Source organism: Archocentrus centrarchus, chromosome 4 (assembly GCF_007364275.1).
Source record: "Archocentrus centrarchus isolate MPI-CPG fArcCen1 chromosome 4, fArcCen1, whole genome shotgun sequence".
In the NCBI taxonomy this organism is placed as follows: Eukaryota; Metazoa; Chordata; class Actinopteri; order Cichliformes; family Cichlidae; genus Archocentrus; species Archocentrus centrarchus.
In genome coordinates, this window is record NC_044349.1 from 38,372,546 (window position 1) to 38,385,513 (window position 12,968).

Here is a 12,968-nt window from a genome sequence, read left to right on the forward strand (position 1 = left end):
GAAACTCAGGAAAACAGGAAATGCAGAAAGACAGGAAACTCAGGAAAACATTTTCTTTACTTCAGTTGTAGCCACCAGAACTGATCACTATAACCACAGTTTGCCAGCGGGGGGCTGCCATTAGCACTAGTGATCTCAGTGTCAGAAGCCCCCCCCCCCAGTACCGAGAGGCTCCATCAAAATGTTTTTTATCTTTAATCCCTGATTAGAGACTAAAAATAGAGCTGCAGTAGAAACGTAATTTGGAGGATGCTTGTGAATACAAAGCATTACAGCGTTACGCTCATGCAGCCCTGTTTTTTTTTTTTAACAAAAACACAACAGCAGCTGTTTTACATGCAGTCTGTCTGCACACCCGCAGCAAGTGCAAAGAGGCAGAGCCGTTACTGAGACAGTGAGCTCAGGTGGAGTGGAAGGACCTCTTGTTGCTGTAACCACCTTAAAACCTTTACTGTGAAACAGCTGGAGGTCCTTCATCAACCACCTGATCAGCAGCATGAAGAAGAGAGAACTTTGTAGCTGCTCCATCACACAGAGAAACATCTGCAGTACAGAAGTTAAAATATGCTGATAACATGTTAATATGAAAAATTATTTCTTATCCAATTACTTGATTAATGGATGGAGCAATCGATAGAATACTTGATTACTAAAATAATCCATATAGTTGCAGTCCTACTTGTATTCAGAAAGCCATAATCAAACATTAGTTTTCAGATTAAGATAGTGTTTATTTGTCACATGCACAGTTATACACAGTACAATGCACAGTGAAATGTATCCACTGGTTTTCAGAACCAGTGGAGCTGTGAGAGGCCTTCAAGAAAAAAAAAAACACAGTTCCCAGTAAGATGATGTCACTTCCTGTTGTTGCGTTAAAAATGTGATAGTTTATGCTCACAACATGGTGGCTGATATTCAAATGTAGGAAATGCTTTTAGCAGCTGATCATTAAAACATCTGGATTATGTTTTTGTTGTGTATGTTTTGTACGTGATTTCTGCAAACACATTAGTGGAAGGAAACAGCACTCTGGGACACATTAAATGCATGATATACAAGTAAAACTCTTCTGGATAATATGCAAAAATGATCACTATCGATCTAATAAGGCCTAATTTAGAGTTCTGCATCGGTCCTACATACATAACTGAAAATCCTCTCTGAACCTAACCTGAAATGCACCTCGACAAATGTAACTATTCGTCCACAAAACTCATTACTCCCTAGGCTTCAGAAGTGCTTTCCAGTTACATACGTAGGCCCCGTCACTCAATTAATAAGTGGGAGCGAAATTTAGCAGTTAGCGTTAGCTTACTAATTAGCATTAGCGCCAGGCTGAAAAAAAATTTCTGGCTAGAACCCTGTAGTTAGCATAGCCACCAATGGCGGCAGATAAGTAAGTTGTTTCTCCGTCATTAGTACATTGAGCAGCGCGTACACGAGGAGTGATTTACAGTGCTAAGACCCTCCTCCTGGCTCTGATTGGTTGTTTTTGACCGAGAGTGGCACGTGGCCCCCAAGGCCCCAAGCGCCTGAGAACGAGCCCAACACCTGGCAGAGCCCCCCCCACACGCCAAAGAGGCCCAAGCCACCCCCAGGCCACAGCCGCCAAGGGAGCAGGTCAAAAACCACGCCAAGACATCCCTAACCCCGGGACCCACACCCCAGGGGCAGCAGTGACTTTTTTTTCTCAAATTAGGCTCATACTGCTAAAAAGGGTCAATCATTGGTGAGTTTTGTATTGTCTTTTTAGAGCAATGAGTCCAGGTGGAGCAGAGACAGCAAGGCAATATTGGGAACACCAAGATGCTGCTCCAGACAGAGGCAGAGAGGCATAAAGACTGAACACTGGAAAAAAGAAGGGTATCCCTGCGCTCAGTGAGACACAGAAGAGGGGGGGGGGACGAGTATCCTGCTGCCTTAACTTGCTGTGGGAGAAATGCATCAGTATAACTGAGATTTTTTTTTTTTTTTAAATAACATCCTTGTTTCTACAATTCAATACAATTTTATTTATATAGCACAAAATCACAACATTGTATTGTGGGTAAAGACCCTACAAATTTTTAATTTGTACTGCTTTCATTTCTGAGTTATTAAAGATAATTTTTTTAGGTCATCCAAAGGTCACCATCCCCCAAACAAAACACAGTGGTCTACTTTTTTAGTGCTCTGTGCAGTTAAAACTGTTGTTTGTGTGGCTTTTGCTGCCAAGTAAAACCAGAGTTATGCCCAATAATTTACGTCATGCTTTTTCCTGTATAGTGTCCTCACCTTCGATGCATGTTTTGCGCAGAAATAAATGGCAAAAACTGGAGTTTCACTAACAGGAAGCGCTTGCTAATAAAAAAACAAAATAATTCTGGACAGCCCCTTTCCTATTGGTGGAAAAATGCACCATATCAAACAATCAGAAAATTATGTGGTAACACGATGCACTAAAAAAGTAGACCACTGTGGTTTGTTTTGGAGCAAGATGGGAGGGGGTGGTGACGTCATCGGCCAAAATTATAATTCCCAATATCTCAGAAACGAAAGCAGCACAAACAAAAATTTTAACGGCACAAACAGAGCACTAACCGCTCAGTCTATTTGCTGGAATTTTCCACTTGGGTGGGGTGTCAGCTTCACACACCTAGGGTACACCCTGTACAGGTCCCCAGCCTGTCACAGGGCCAACACAGAGAGACAGACAAGCATTGACGCTCACATTCACACCTATGGGCAATTTGGAGTGACCAATTAACCTAACGCCAGTAAGTGCATGTCTCTGGACTGTGGGAGGAAACCCACGCAGACACGGGGAGAACATGCAAACTCCACACAGAGGGAGAGGGAGGGGTCTGGGCCAAGGTGGAATCAAACCCAGACCTTTTAGATGTCATTCTAACTGAGCGGCAGCAGTGCTAACCACCACGCCACGTGCTGCCCTCTGAAAGATTATGTTAGTAAAATGGCAGCTGGACACAAGCAAACAGTCACACAACTTAGGAGAAAAATGCAGAGAGTTTGTGTGCGATACAATGAAGAAATTAAAAAGTGACTCCCAGAGAAGCAATTTTTCATACACTTCCTTTTGCCACCTTAGACCCTATTATATATCTTAATGGTGATGCAAAAAGGTTATGAATGTTTGTAATTATATTTTGTCATGATCACCTTTGTTGAGAAAGCTCCTAATAAATCTTCTCATGTCAGCAGTTGACACATTTTTGTCCACCCTGTAATTTTTCAATTTTTTTTGAAAATAATCAAGTTATCGTCACAAGTTAGTAAAATCTTTTCACATTTTCTCAATAAACTGATCACTGCCAAATAATATTGTTTGAAAAACTGATCAGATTGCAGTTTTTAGAGATTTTATTTAAAAAGGAAAACACAACTATCACAGATTCTTGGAAGACACAAGCAATTTGCAATTATTTCACTATTTTCAAAAGCCTTATTTTACCAAATAAATATTATTATTGAGCAAAGGACAAACTAGCTATCTGAAAATGTGCATTGAGCTTGACCAACATGCATTTACAACAGCCTAAAGTCAACTTGATACAATGGATATGAAATTAGTTGGGAAATCGAACTTTTTATGGGATGAATTACGATGTCCCAAAAGCACTTTTTGGTGATACTGACCCATAACTTTATGCATTGCTTATGAAAGGCAGAGAAAAGTAAAGACTATTGTGATGAACTATGAATAATTGTTTTACATTCTGTGATAAATGATGGAAGTCACCCAGGAGTAAATAAAGATGGTTACATTTATTTCAGCTCTGAGTGTTTAATATCCGGGTGTTTTTATGGGACTGTGGATCTTTCAGATCAATGTGAGAAGTTTCACATTTTATTGTGTCATGTAGCGTGGGACACTGGTCTTGGTCTTGTCTCGGGTTAGGTGGTCTTGACCCCAACACTGCAATTTAGCATGAATTTGAAGGTGATTGGTTATTTTTAACATAGCCATATCTTCAGTAATAAGAAGGTATATACACTTATGCAAACACATTATTGTAGCTTTTTAATTTTTATTTTTCCCCCTAAAATGTTCTAGTTTGTTTTTCAGTTGGACTGCGTGGGTTAATGATCACATTAAGGGTGGAATGCAGCTGGGATCAAAAATGTCTGCGCCCTCGCCGGCCGCGCCCTCTGAGCCGGCCGCGTGCCCTGAGCCGGGCTTCTAATCTGGGCCAGCTGTGTGCCCTGAGCTGGCCGTGCGTAACTTCTGCCTCCTGTGGCTGACTTTATGCACTACAGGTGAATCACTGCCAAACTGTGTTTAAGTGGGAACATGTTTAAAGTTTGGTGAAATAGTGACTGACTTCATGAACTGGTTCAGCACACTGAGGATTTGGTTCAAATAATGGGAGTTAGGTTTTTAGCAGCACAAGAATTCTGATCTGGTGATTCCAGAGAAAAATATAAATGGAAAACTAACAGATTATCAGCAAACAGTGTCATAAAAACAATCTTGTGCTCTTTTTAACGTCTCTAAGCAACAGAATTAAAGGCTTTTCGTTACCTGTTCAAACTTGTCTCGAGTGCCTGGACCTGGATAATCTTTCGGTCTTTGAGGGGCACTCATAACGCTCCTGTTACTTCTTTTTCTGATGTTTATAGTTTTACAGTCACATCAGAGTAGTCAGTTTCATTTATTGTTGTAGATTTAATTTTAAATGGATAATCTTTATCCACTCAACATCAGCGTTCATAATCAGACACTGAAAGCTCTCATTTACAAAAGCATTCAAACCTTAAATTTAGTTCTTTATGTTACAGCTTCCAGACTTCGTCTCTAAGTCTTTAGTCTGTCCACATACATACAGCCACTCTGCAATCATACCTTTCTTTTTTACTGCCGAGTTTGTTTGCCGTGTATTGATCCCCGTAATCAATCAGGTTTAGCTGCCGTGAGAACACGTTCACTCGACCCCCGATGAACAAGTCCTCCTGATGGATGTCGTATTTGGTCCTTCTCAGAAATATCCGCTGGTTCTTTACATCAAACTGTAAAACAAACATGTTGGTACTGCAGACATTTTTCAAAAATGCTACACATAAAGTTCTGAAATATCAACATACATTTAATTAACATGAAGAAGAAAGAGCCAAGGGTAAGTGCAGGAGTAAAAACATACCATTTCTACTGAGCCATCTCTGGGGTAGTAAAACAGTTGGTAACGCCGCAGGAGAGCGGCGGTGGGGTCATACCACTCAGCAAGAAAGGTGTAACGGTCCTCCTGAAAAAAAAATCAAAACCCAGATCAACTCAGATATCGTCCTGCAAACAAGCCCCAGAATAAAAATCTGCTGATTCTTTTGTAACCTGTATGGTTTCACTTCCTCCAGCAGATTAGACATTTCAGATAAAAAAATGATCAGAAATTAGATGAAAATGCAGATTTCATTCAGAACAGTAACACTGGTGTAATTCATGCTCATGCATGCCTGAGAAAAACACACACTGATCTTTTAAAAAGGCCACAATGTCACCTGAAACCACGAGGCACCGACAATTTACGAATGAGACATCCAGATGAAATATATGTGCTCAGGCCTTGTTCACAGATCGACTGGCATGAATCCACACGGCTCAAGGTTTTTTTTTTTAATATTTTGGTAAGCTACAAGTACATCAGATATAATGATTATCAGAAAAGTGATGCAGTGCATAATGTGGTCAGTATTTACAGAAGTTGGCTTCTTACAAACAAAGATTTCTGTTTGCAAGGCGAGTTATTACTGAGCACAGAAATCTCGTGACTTTTTTTTTTTTTTACTGTTGTTAATTTTAGGAGTGACTAAACCTAATCAGGTATGGTCACCTGAGCAGTGGCAGGCTTTATTCGGTTCACCTTGTCAATCAAAAACAATTCAGTGGAGACAGATAAAAATAGTTAAATTTAGGGACGTTCCTGTGACCAAACAAGGAAAAAATTAGACTAGTCTAACACTAAGAGACACTCAGATAAAGTTACATTTTAGGGCCGTTTAATGAACGTCAAAAAGTGTCTAAACAAAGGCATCTGAAACCATTAATCACGTTCTACTGAATCGCACTTTAAATGCAGCACCGCGCATTATGAACGCTGCACGTTACACTGCAGACAGACAACTTTAAATAAACTGATGTTAAATATATGAAAACACGTTACTGCAAACGATGTTTAAGCACCATTAAAATATGAGAAAATAATCTGTGCCGTGCATTATGAACGATGCTCGTTGTTCATGGCACGCATCTCAATAAAAGTTAAACTCTATAATAATAATAAAACAATACAAACATCCATCCGTTTTCTTCAGCTTATCCGGGGCTGAGTCGCGGGGCCGCAGCCAGAGCTGTGGAGCCCAAACCTCCCTCTGCCCAGCCTCCTCCTCCTCCTCCAGCTTACCCCTGATTCAGGCTTCAGCGCTGGGTCTTTGTAGAGGTACGACGTAACCTACGTAGTTGGCTGATGTTGATACCTGTGCAGGTGCGCTGCATATTACCTTCTGGTGTGTCCCGGTGTTTTCCATGCGGTACCGGCCGACAGAAACATAAAACGGGACTTTTTCTTTCCTGGGTCCTACTCTGACTAATGCGCTCAGTTTTTTATGGTTTGTTCCTCTAGTTTTTTAGCTTCTTTGTACAAACTTGGGGGAAGTAGCCGGAAACGCACGCAAGGAAATGATGTTTCCCGGGAGGTGCGCAGGTTCATGTTACAATGTAAAACTTCAAAAATAACTAACAATATTAGATCGAAAAAAAAAAATATCAGGCCAAGATTAACATAGTTATGGCATTTTTCTACAGTGATGTCAAGGCTGCAGCTCCATCTAGTGGCAGATGGCTGCGTAACAGCGGGCATCAATTAAAATTTTTAATTAGGCTAACCGACTCTAGTCGACTAGTCACGCACATCCCTAAGTCAAATAATGAAACAGTAGTGTTGCCTCTCAGCAACACAAAGCTGGGTTTGGTTTGCAGGTCACTGCCTGCAGTCCACACCTTTCACCAACTGAGACACCAGGAAACCAAAAACAGGACAAAGGAAAACCCAGGACTCCAGCAGCTGCTCTCCTCAGTTCCCAGATGTTTACGGATTGTTGTTAAAGCAGAGGGGATGCTGCACACGATAACAACTTAGAGACGTGTTCCCTCCATCAAACTCAAAATCACCTTTTTATTGTATATTTTCTGTTTAATCATTTGATATGTTTTCTGTGTTTATTGTGAATAAAATGTGGATTTATTACACAGCGTCCCAATTTTTGTGGCTGTTGAGGTTTTATTTATTACTACTGAAACCGCACCTGCGGCAGTAAAGGTCTGTTGTATAAATTATACTTTTACAGGAGCTAGCGGCTAACCCGTTAGCCTGAAGCCCTGCTGAAGCCCTGCTTCAGGCTAGCGGCTTCAGACTGCTCGGCTAGCTTCTGTCGAACGTTAGTTTCAGCCTCTACCGGGAGTTATCGTCACCAAAACCCCCCAACCGACCCGGTGTGCTGTCCTTACTCACCATCCTTTAAAAAAATCACGAAACCCTGTGACCCGCGCTGCTGTCAGCTAGCAAAAGTTAGCCGCGCTTCGTTTCTATAGTAACTGCAGAGGTGCGTTCAGGGACGTTTGTACTTTTTGTTTGCTTCTATCCGGACACAGCACACATCAGTCAGAAATGTTAGATGGTTAATGTTACTTACATTTATATACATGAAGAATTGTTATAAACCAGTGCAAAAGAAAAACTTTGCCTGGCTGCTGTCCTGTGAATATAAATATGAAATACCTGAAATACGTCTGCCTGCCGGACTCTGTGCACCAACCGTGGATGAGGAGGCAGAGGCCTGCTCACGGTGCGAAGCAGTTCAGTTTCTGAGCGGCCAAAAACGCACCTTTTCCCCGGAAATACAACATTATGAAAGGTGAGGAAGTTGAGGCTTCGCTCTCCTGTGTTTTATTTCCGGTAGTAATATGATCGCAGGACCTTCTACAGCAGAGCTTTAAGAAGCGTGTCCGCACCGATGATCAGTGACGGGGGGCCACTGGTCCTCGACGGCGGACTAGCCACTGACCTGGAAGCGAATGGAGCCAAACTGCAGGTAAATCTGCGGGGTTTGTGCAGTTGTGTTATTGATACAAAGGACGCACCTGAACGTCGGTACTCACATGGGACCGTCTGCTGCTAATGCCGAGGCCCTTAAGATAACTATTCATCCCAAAGTTAAACACAGCAAACATGGAACACAATACACAAATAAGTAGAAAGCGCAATAGAATAAAATAAAATGTAACGTGACATGGTATACGGTATATGACCTGTAGGTCATATAAGGTAAAAAATAATGCAAATTATTACTTCAACTTGTGTTTAAAAGTTCAATTACCTGAATAATATTTTTTGATCTTTACAGATAAAATATACAATGTAAAGATGAGATGATGTTATTCATCAGTTTCAAACTTAACTTTATGCCCCAAAACAGGATTATTATTGCTCTCTCAGTCTAGACTGTGTGTGTGTGTGTGTGTGTGTGTGTGTGTTACATATCCAGGGAGATCCTCTGTGGAGTGCCAGGCTTTTGCATACTGATCCCCAGGCAATAAGAGATGCTCATTACAGGTACATCCATGCAAATTTTTGTAACATACACATTATTAATCAACATTTTAATGACTCATTGTAACTTTTTCAAAGCAATTTCTCGTTTCAGCGTCTCTTGTTGGTTTTTGTTCCAGTAAAATGAATGTTGTACAACTTTTTATGACACCACCTGGGATTCTCCTGTTAGTCTCACTCACTGACAGAAATGCTAAATGACAGTCTTTTGTGTGTGTGTGTGTGTGTGTGTGTGTGTATGGGAGAACAGGTTCCTCCTCAGTGGTGCTGATGTCATCACAACAGCCACATACCAGGCAAGTATCCCAGGATTCATCGAGCACCTGGATATGAGCGCCGAATGCGCCAGAGAGCTGCTGATGTCTGGAGTTGATCTGGCCAAAGAGACAGTGAAGAGGTTTGAGTCTGGTAGGTGAGCTCGCGCCCAGCTGAGCTGTTTGGCTGTGAACTGTGAAATCATTTCATCACTTATTTCTCTGTAAAGGGCAGAAACGCCCCCTGGTGGCGGGCTCTGTGGGGCCGTATGGGGCCTTTCTGCATGATGGCTCAGAGTACACCGGAGCTTACGCAGAGCAAATGAGTGTTGAAGTGAGTGCCTCTTTGCCTCATACCAGACTTTATGCATGCTGTGAGAAGATTTCACAAAGTAAAAGCATCATTTATATCACTTATAGACACAATCCACTGATGTTTCTCAACAATAACATCAGTCTGTTAAATGAAGCCATGCCACTTTTTACCTTTAGACCAAGAATATTTTCAGTTACAGGCCCTCAAAGTGCACAAGACTGGGTTAAAATTTGGTGCTTTTTAAAAAATTACAGTATTTTTGAGTCCTCGTACATACAGCAGCTATTTGTACATTTACAGGGCTGAAAAACACATTTAAGCTCTGTAAATAAACTAAATCAATTTTACAACTGCAGCAGTTCAATGTGTGATGTCAAGGAGCAGAAACAAGCACTGGTACTGTTTGATCTGTTTCTGATATTTCAGAGGGGAACTGTACTCAGATTTGATTATAGATGGCCTGAGCTTTCTAATGTTCATTCTATGTTTATAGATCCATTTACTGTAGGCAGGTGAGAATCAGTGTTGTCAGGTGTATTCAATCTCTCCGAAGGAGCTTAAAGTGTGGCATCGGCCGCAGATTGACTGCTTAGCAGCTGCGGGAGCTGATGTCATCGCCTTCGAGACAATCCCGAGCATCAAAGAGGCGGCGGCTGTGGTGGAGGTGCTGAGAGAGTTTCCAAACTCGAAAGCCTGGCTGTCGTTCTCCTGTAAGGTAATCACCGCCGGCAAACAGCATACGACGAGTCTCAGTCCTTTCTTAGTCATATAACGACTCATTTCTCCATCAGGACGAGAAGCGTATATCGGACGGCAGCCTGTTCACCGACGCCGTGCAGGTCGCCAGCAGATCCACGCAGCTGCTTGCCGTTGGGGTCAACTGCTGTCCTCCAGATGTGGTGGAGCCGCTGCTGGACTCTGCTGGATCACTGCGGAGCACTGACATGAGCTGGGTGGTGTACCCCAACAGCGGAGAGGAGTGGGACACTGAGCAGGGGTGAGTCTAAAACTAGCTCAACAGCTCCTGCATGTAAACCTTCATTTTAAACACTACTGTCCAAACACCTGATGTCACAATGTTGGCATATGGTAAATACACAAAAGCCTACCATGAAAATGTCACTCCTTACAGAGAAAACGCAAAGTACATCTACTAAATATTTGTATTCATTCAGTAAAGGATCTTTTTCATTCAAAGGTGGCAAACATCAGGGAAACCATCGGCATGGACTCCTGACCTCAGCCGCATGTGGGTGAAGCAGGGTGCTGCTCTGATAGGTGAGTTCAGCTGCTTTCTCTTGCATTCAGATTTCTTCTGTTTTGCAGCATTTTCTCTGAGCAGTGCCTCCGTCTTTTAGGCGGTTGCTGTCGTATCGGCCCTGCTCACATAGCAGAACTGAGACAGCAGTTGAAGGGATGCTGAACATCTCCGGCCTCTGCAGAAAGGTCCTGAACCTCTCTACAGGACAAGGACAGCACACTGGAGGATGGAGGGCCTGTCACTGCTGACTGCAAACTTCAAACAAATCTGTGATTAATGAGTTTGCTGCTGACGCTTGCACTCAGGCTGTGTGGGGCTTCCTGTTTGTGGCACTAAATGCACAGTTTATGCTCACTGCAAGAGTCTGAGGAGACTCTGAAGAAGGAATAAATATGATATTTGATTCAGCTGTGTCATGACTAATTCACTTAAAAGCGCCACAGATTTAAAGTAAATCGATCAGTGCCTCCCATCAGACACCCTCAGGATCAGCTGTTCTTGGAGAATAACCTTCATTTACACAATGATGCAAAAGATTACCTCCATACTGTGAATATTTTTCTAGTTACAGGCCCTCAAAGTACATACAGGTGGCTCAAAACTTCATTCACATTATTTCTTCCAGCAGTTTTGAGCCCTTGTCGCTTCATCGGTGCAGGAGATATCCACATGAAGTTTTCTGAGCTGAAAAACACATTTAAGCTCCATCAGAAACGGCACCAAAATCCATTTTACGCCCACTCCAAGACTAAATGGACTGCTTCTTAAATAACACTTTTTTACTCTACATAAGCTCTGAAAGCACTTTATACAACCTCATTCACTCATTCATGCAAGCACTTTTTTCTACACTTAAGTGCTTTCTAACATTCACACTCCAACGAACACATCGGAGAGCAACTTGGGGTTCAGTATCTTGACCAAGGATCCTTTGGCATGCAGACTGGAGCAGCCGGGAATTGAACCACCAACCTTACCATTAGCAGATGACCTGGCTCTACCTCCTGAGCTACAGCCGTCCCATCTGAAGACAAAATCTGAATTTTGTTCAGCACAATTTTTTCTACAACCACCTCTGAGCATCAGTATCACAGGATTTATCAGTTTCCTGTGAAACTGGAAAGAAGCTCTATAAAAACGGTCTAAGTTACTCATCGATATCACAGCTCGGTCATTCAGAGGATCTGACACAGTTGCAGCCCCGGTGGTGTTAAAGTCTCTGGGAGCAGGTAAATAATAACCATTAAAAACAATTCAAACTGAGGTTTCGCCTGTTTGTACAACACTTTCAGGTTATAAAGGTGTTGGGGTTATTTTCTACTCAGTGAATAAAATGACAAATGTTTCTAAGTAAACTCCAGTAAATTAATTAATAAACAGTGGCTAAACCAAATAATAGACAATTAAATAATACATTAGACAGAGCGCAGACAGATAGTGCTGGACCAACTTCACAGCCTTTGGGCGATGTGTTCATCTTATTTATGACCTTCTCGGTCTCAGAGAATATGTTTATCTTATCCTCAAAGGTTTTACCAAAATGCAAAACTACGTCTGAGGAGGGAAGGGTGCGTGTAGGTCATAGCACTCTGTTGCTAGGGAGAATAAAACTGCTGAGTCATGATTAGGAATATGTGAGAAGGGAAGATGTCTCTTTTATGGAGCTTTTATTGCTGATTGCAGAAGCTTGTGCCAAGTCTAAACCACGGCTCTCTCCACCTGGCAGTGACTGCAGTATAAAATTATGTTTAGCTTAGCGCTGCACTCTGCTGGGGAGGGAGCACAGGCAGCTGCTGAGAAGGCCTCCCTGAACCAAATGGCCCGTGTACACATAATTTCTTCTGATTCTGTAATAGATACACTAATGTTATCATTAGTAACGCTTTCTTTTACGGCCTACCCCAAAGCCATAACTACACATAATTCACAGGGATTTACCCAGTAAGTAAATTTAAGCTCTGTGTAATTTCCAGGACTAAGGCTGTAATACCGTGAGTAAGGCCATAATTACTGTGACTAAAGCCGTACTACTCTGAATAAGGCTGTACTATTGAGTAAGGCTGTAATTTATAAGGCCGTATTATTTTAATAAGGCTGAATTATTTTGAATAAGGCTGAATTACTGTGACTAAGGCCATACTACGTTGACTAAGTATTCTACAGGGATGTATCCTCTAAGTACAATTCTGCATTATTAGAGAAAAAAGCACTTTCATATCATACATCATAACCACCATTTAAGTAAACCTAGTTATCCTGTAGGTAAATTTAATTTAAATACCCTGTAAGTGTTTAAATACCCTAAATTCCCCTAAAATACTGCATGATTTAGGGGAATTTAGCAGGAACATCAACATTATTTCCCAACATTACACTCTGTGTATGCTTTACTTGGGTTGCAGGCTGTATTTTGGAGTCAAATAACCTTCACTATACATGTTAAATAGGGCCCGAGCACAAGCTGAAGATTCACTATGGTTAAATATGGTTTTTATGGAGTAACAAATGAAATATAACAAAACAGTAACAATTAG

General features: G+C 41.7%; 2 protein-coding genes across 3 annotated transcripts in view; one reads left to right on the forward strand and one right to left on the reverse strand.

Annotated features, from left to right (window-relative positions):
• The window catches only part of nme7 (NME/NM23 family member 7), a 35,595-nt gene extending 27,984 nt beyond the window's left edge, over positions 1–7,611 (reverse strand). The window contains exons 1-3 of one of the 2 annotated variants that reach the window (XM_030727824.1): positions 7,506–7,611; positions 5,142–5,243; positions 4,847–5,010 (exon numbers count right to left, since the gene is read on the reverse strand). In XM_030727824.1, coding sequence (XP_030583684.1) covers positions 4,847–5,010; positions 5,142–5,243; positions 7,506–7,508 — 269 coding nt within the window. In that variant the 5' untranslated portion in view covers positions 7,509–7,611. Of the gene's footprint in view, positions 1–4,846; positions 5,011–5,141; positions 5,244–6,290; positions 6,405–7,505 lie in introns of those variants that run through there. The other variant, XM_030727823.1, reaches the window with a different exon arrangement.
• A 314-nt stretch (positions 7,612–7,925) lies between these two features.
• Positions 7,926–10,849, forward strand: LOC115779182 (homocysteine S-methyltransferase 1). The gene is made up of 8 exons (XM_030727699.1): positions 7,926–8,085; positions 8,539–8,606; positions 8,854–9,011; positions 9,088–9,191; positions 9,727–9,888; positions 9,965–10,170; positions 10,372–10,451; positions 10,532–10,849. The coding sequence occupies exons 1-8, from the start codon at positions 8,008–8,010 to the stop codon at positions 10,594–10,596; spliced, it is 921 nt and encodes a 306-aa protein (XP_030583559.1). The 5' UTR covers positions 7,926–8,007; the 3' UTR covers positions 10,597–10,849.
• Positions 10,850–12,968: the final 2,119 nt, after the last annotated feature.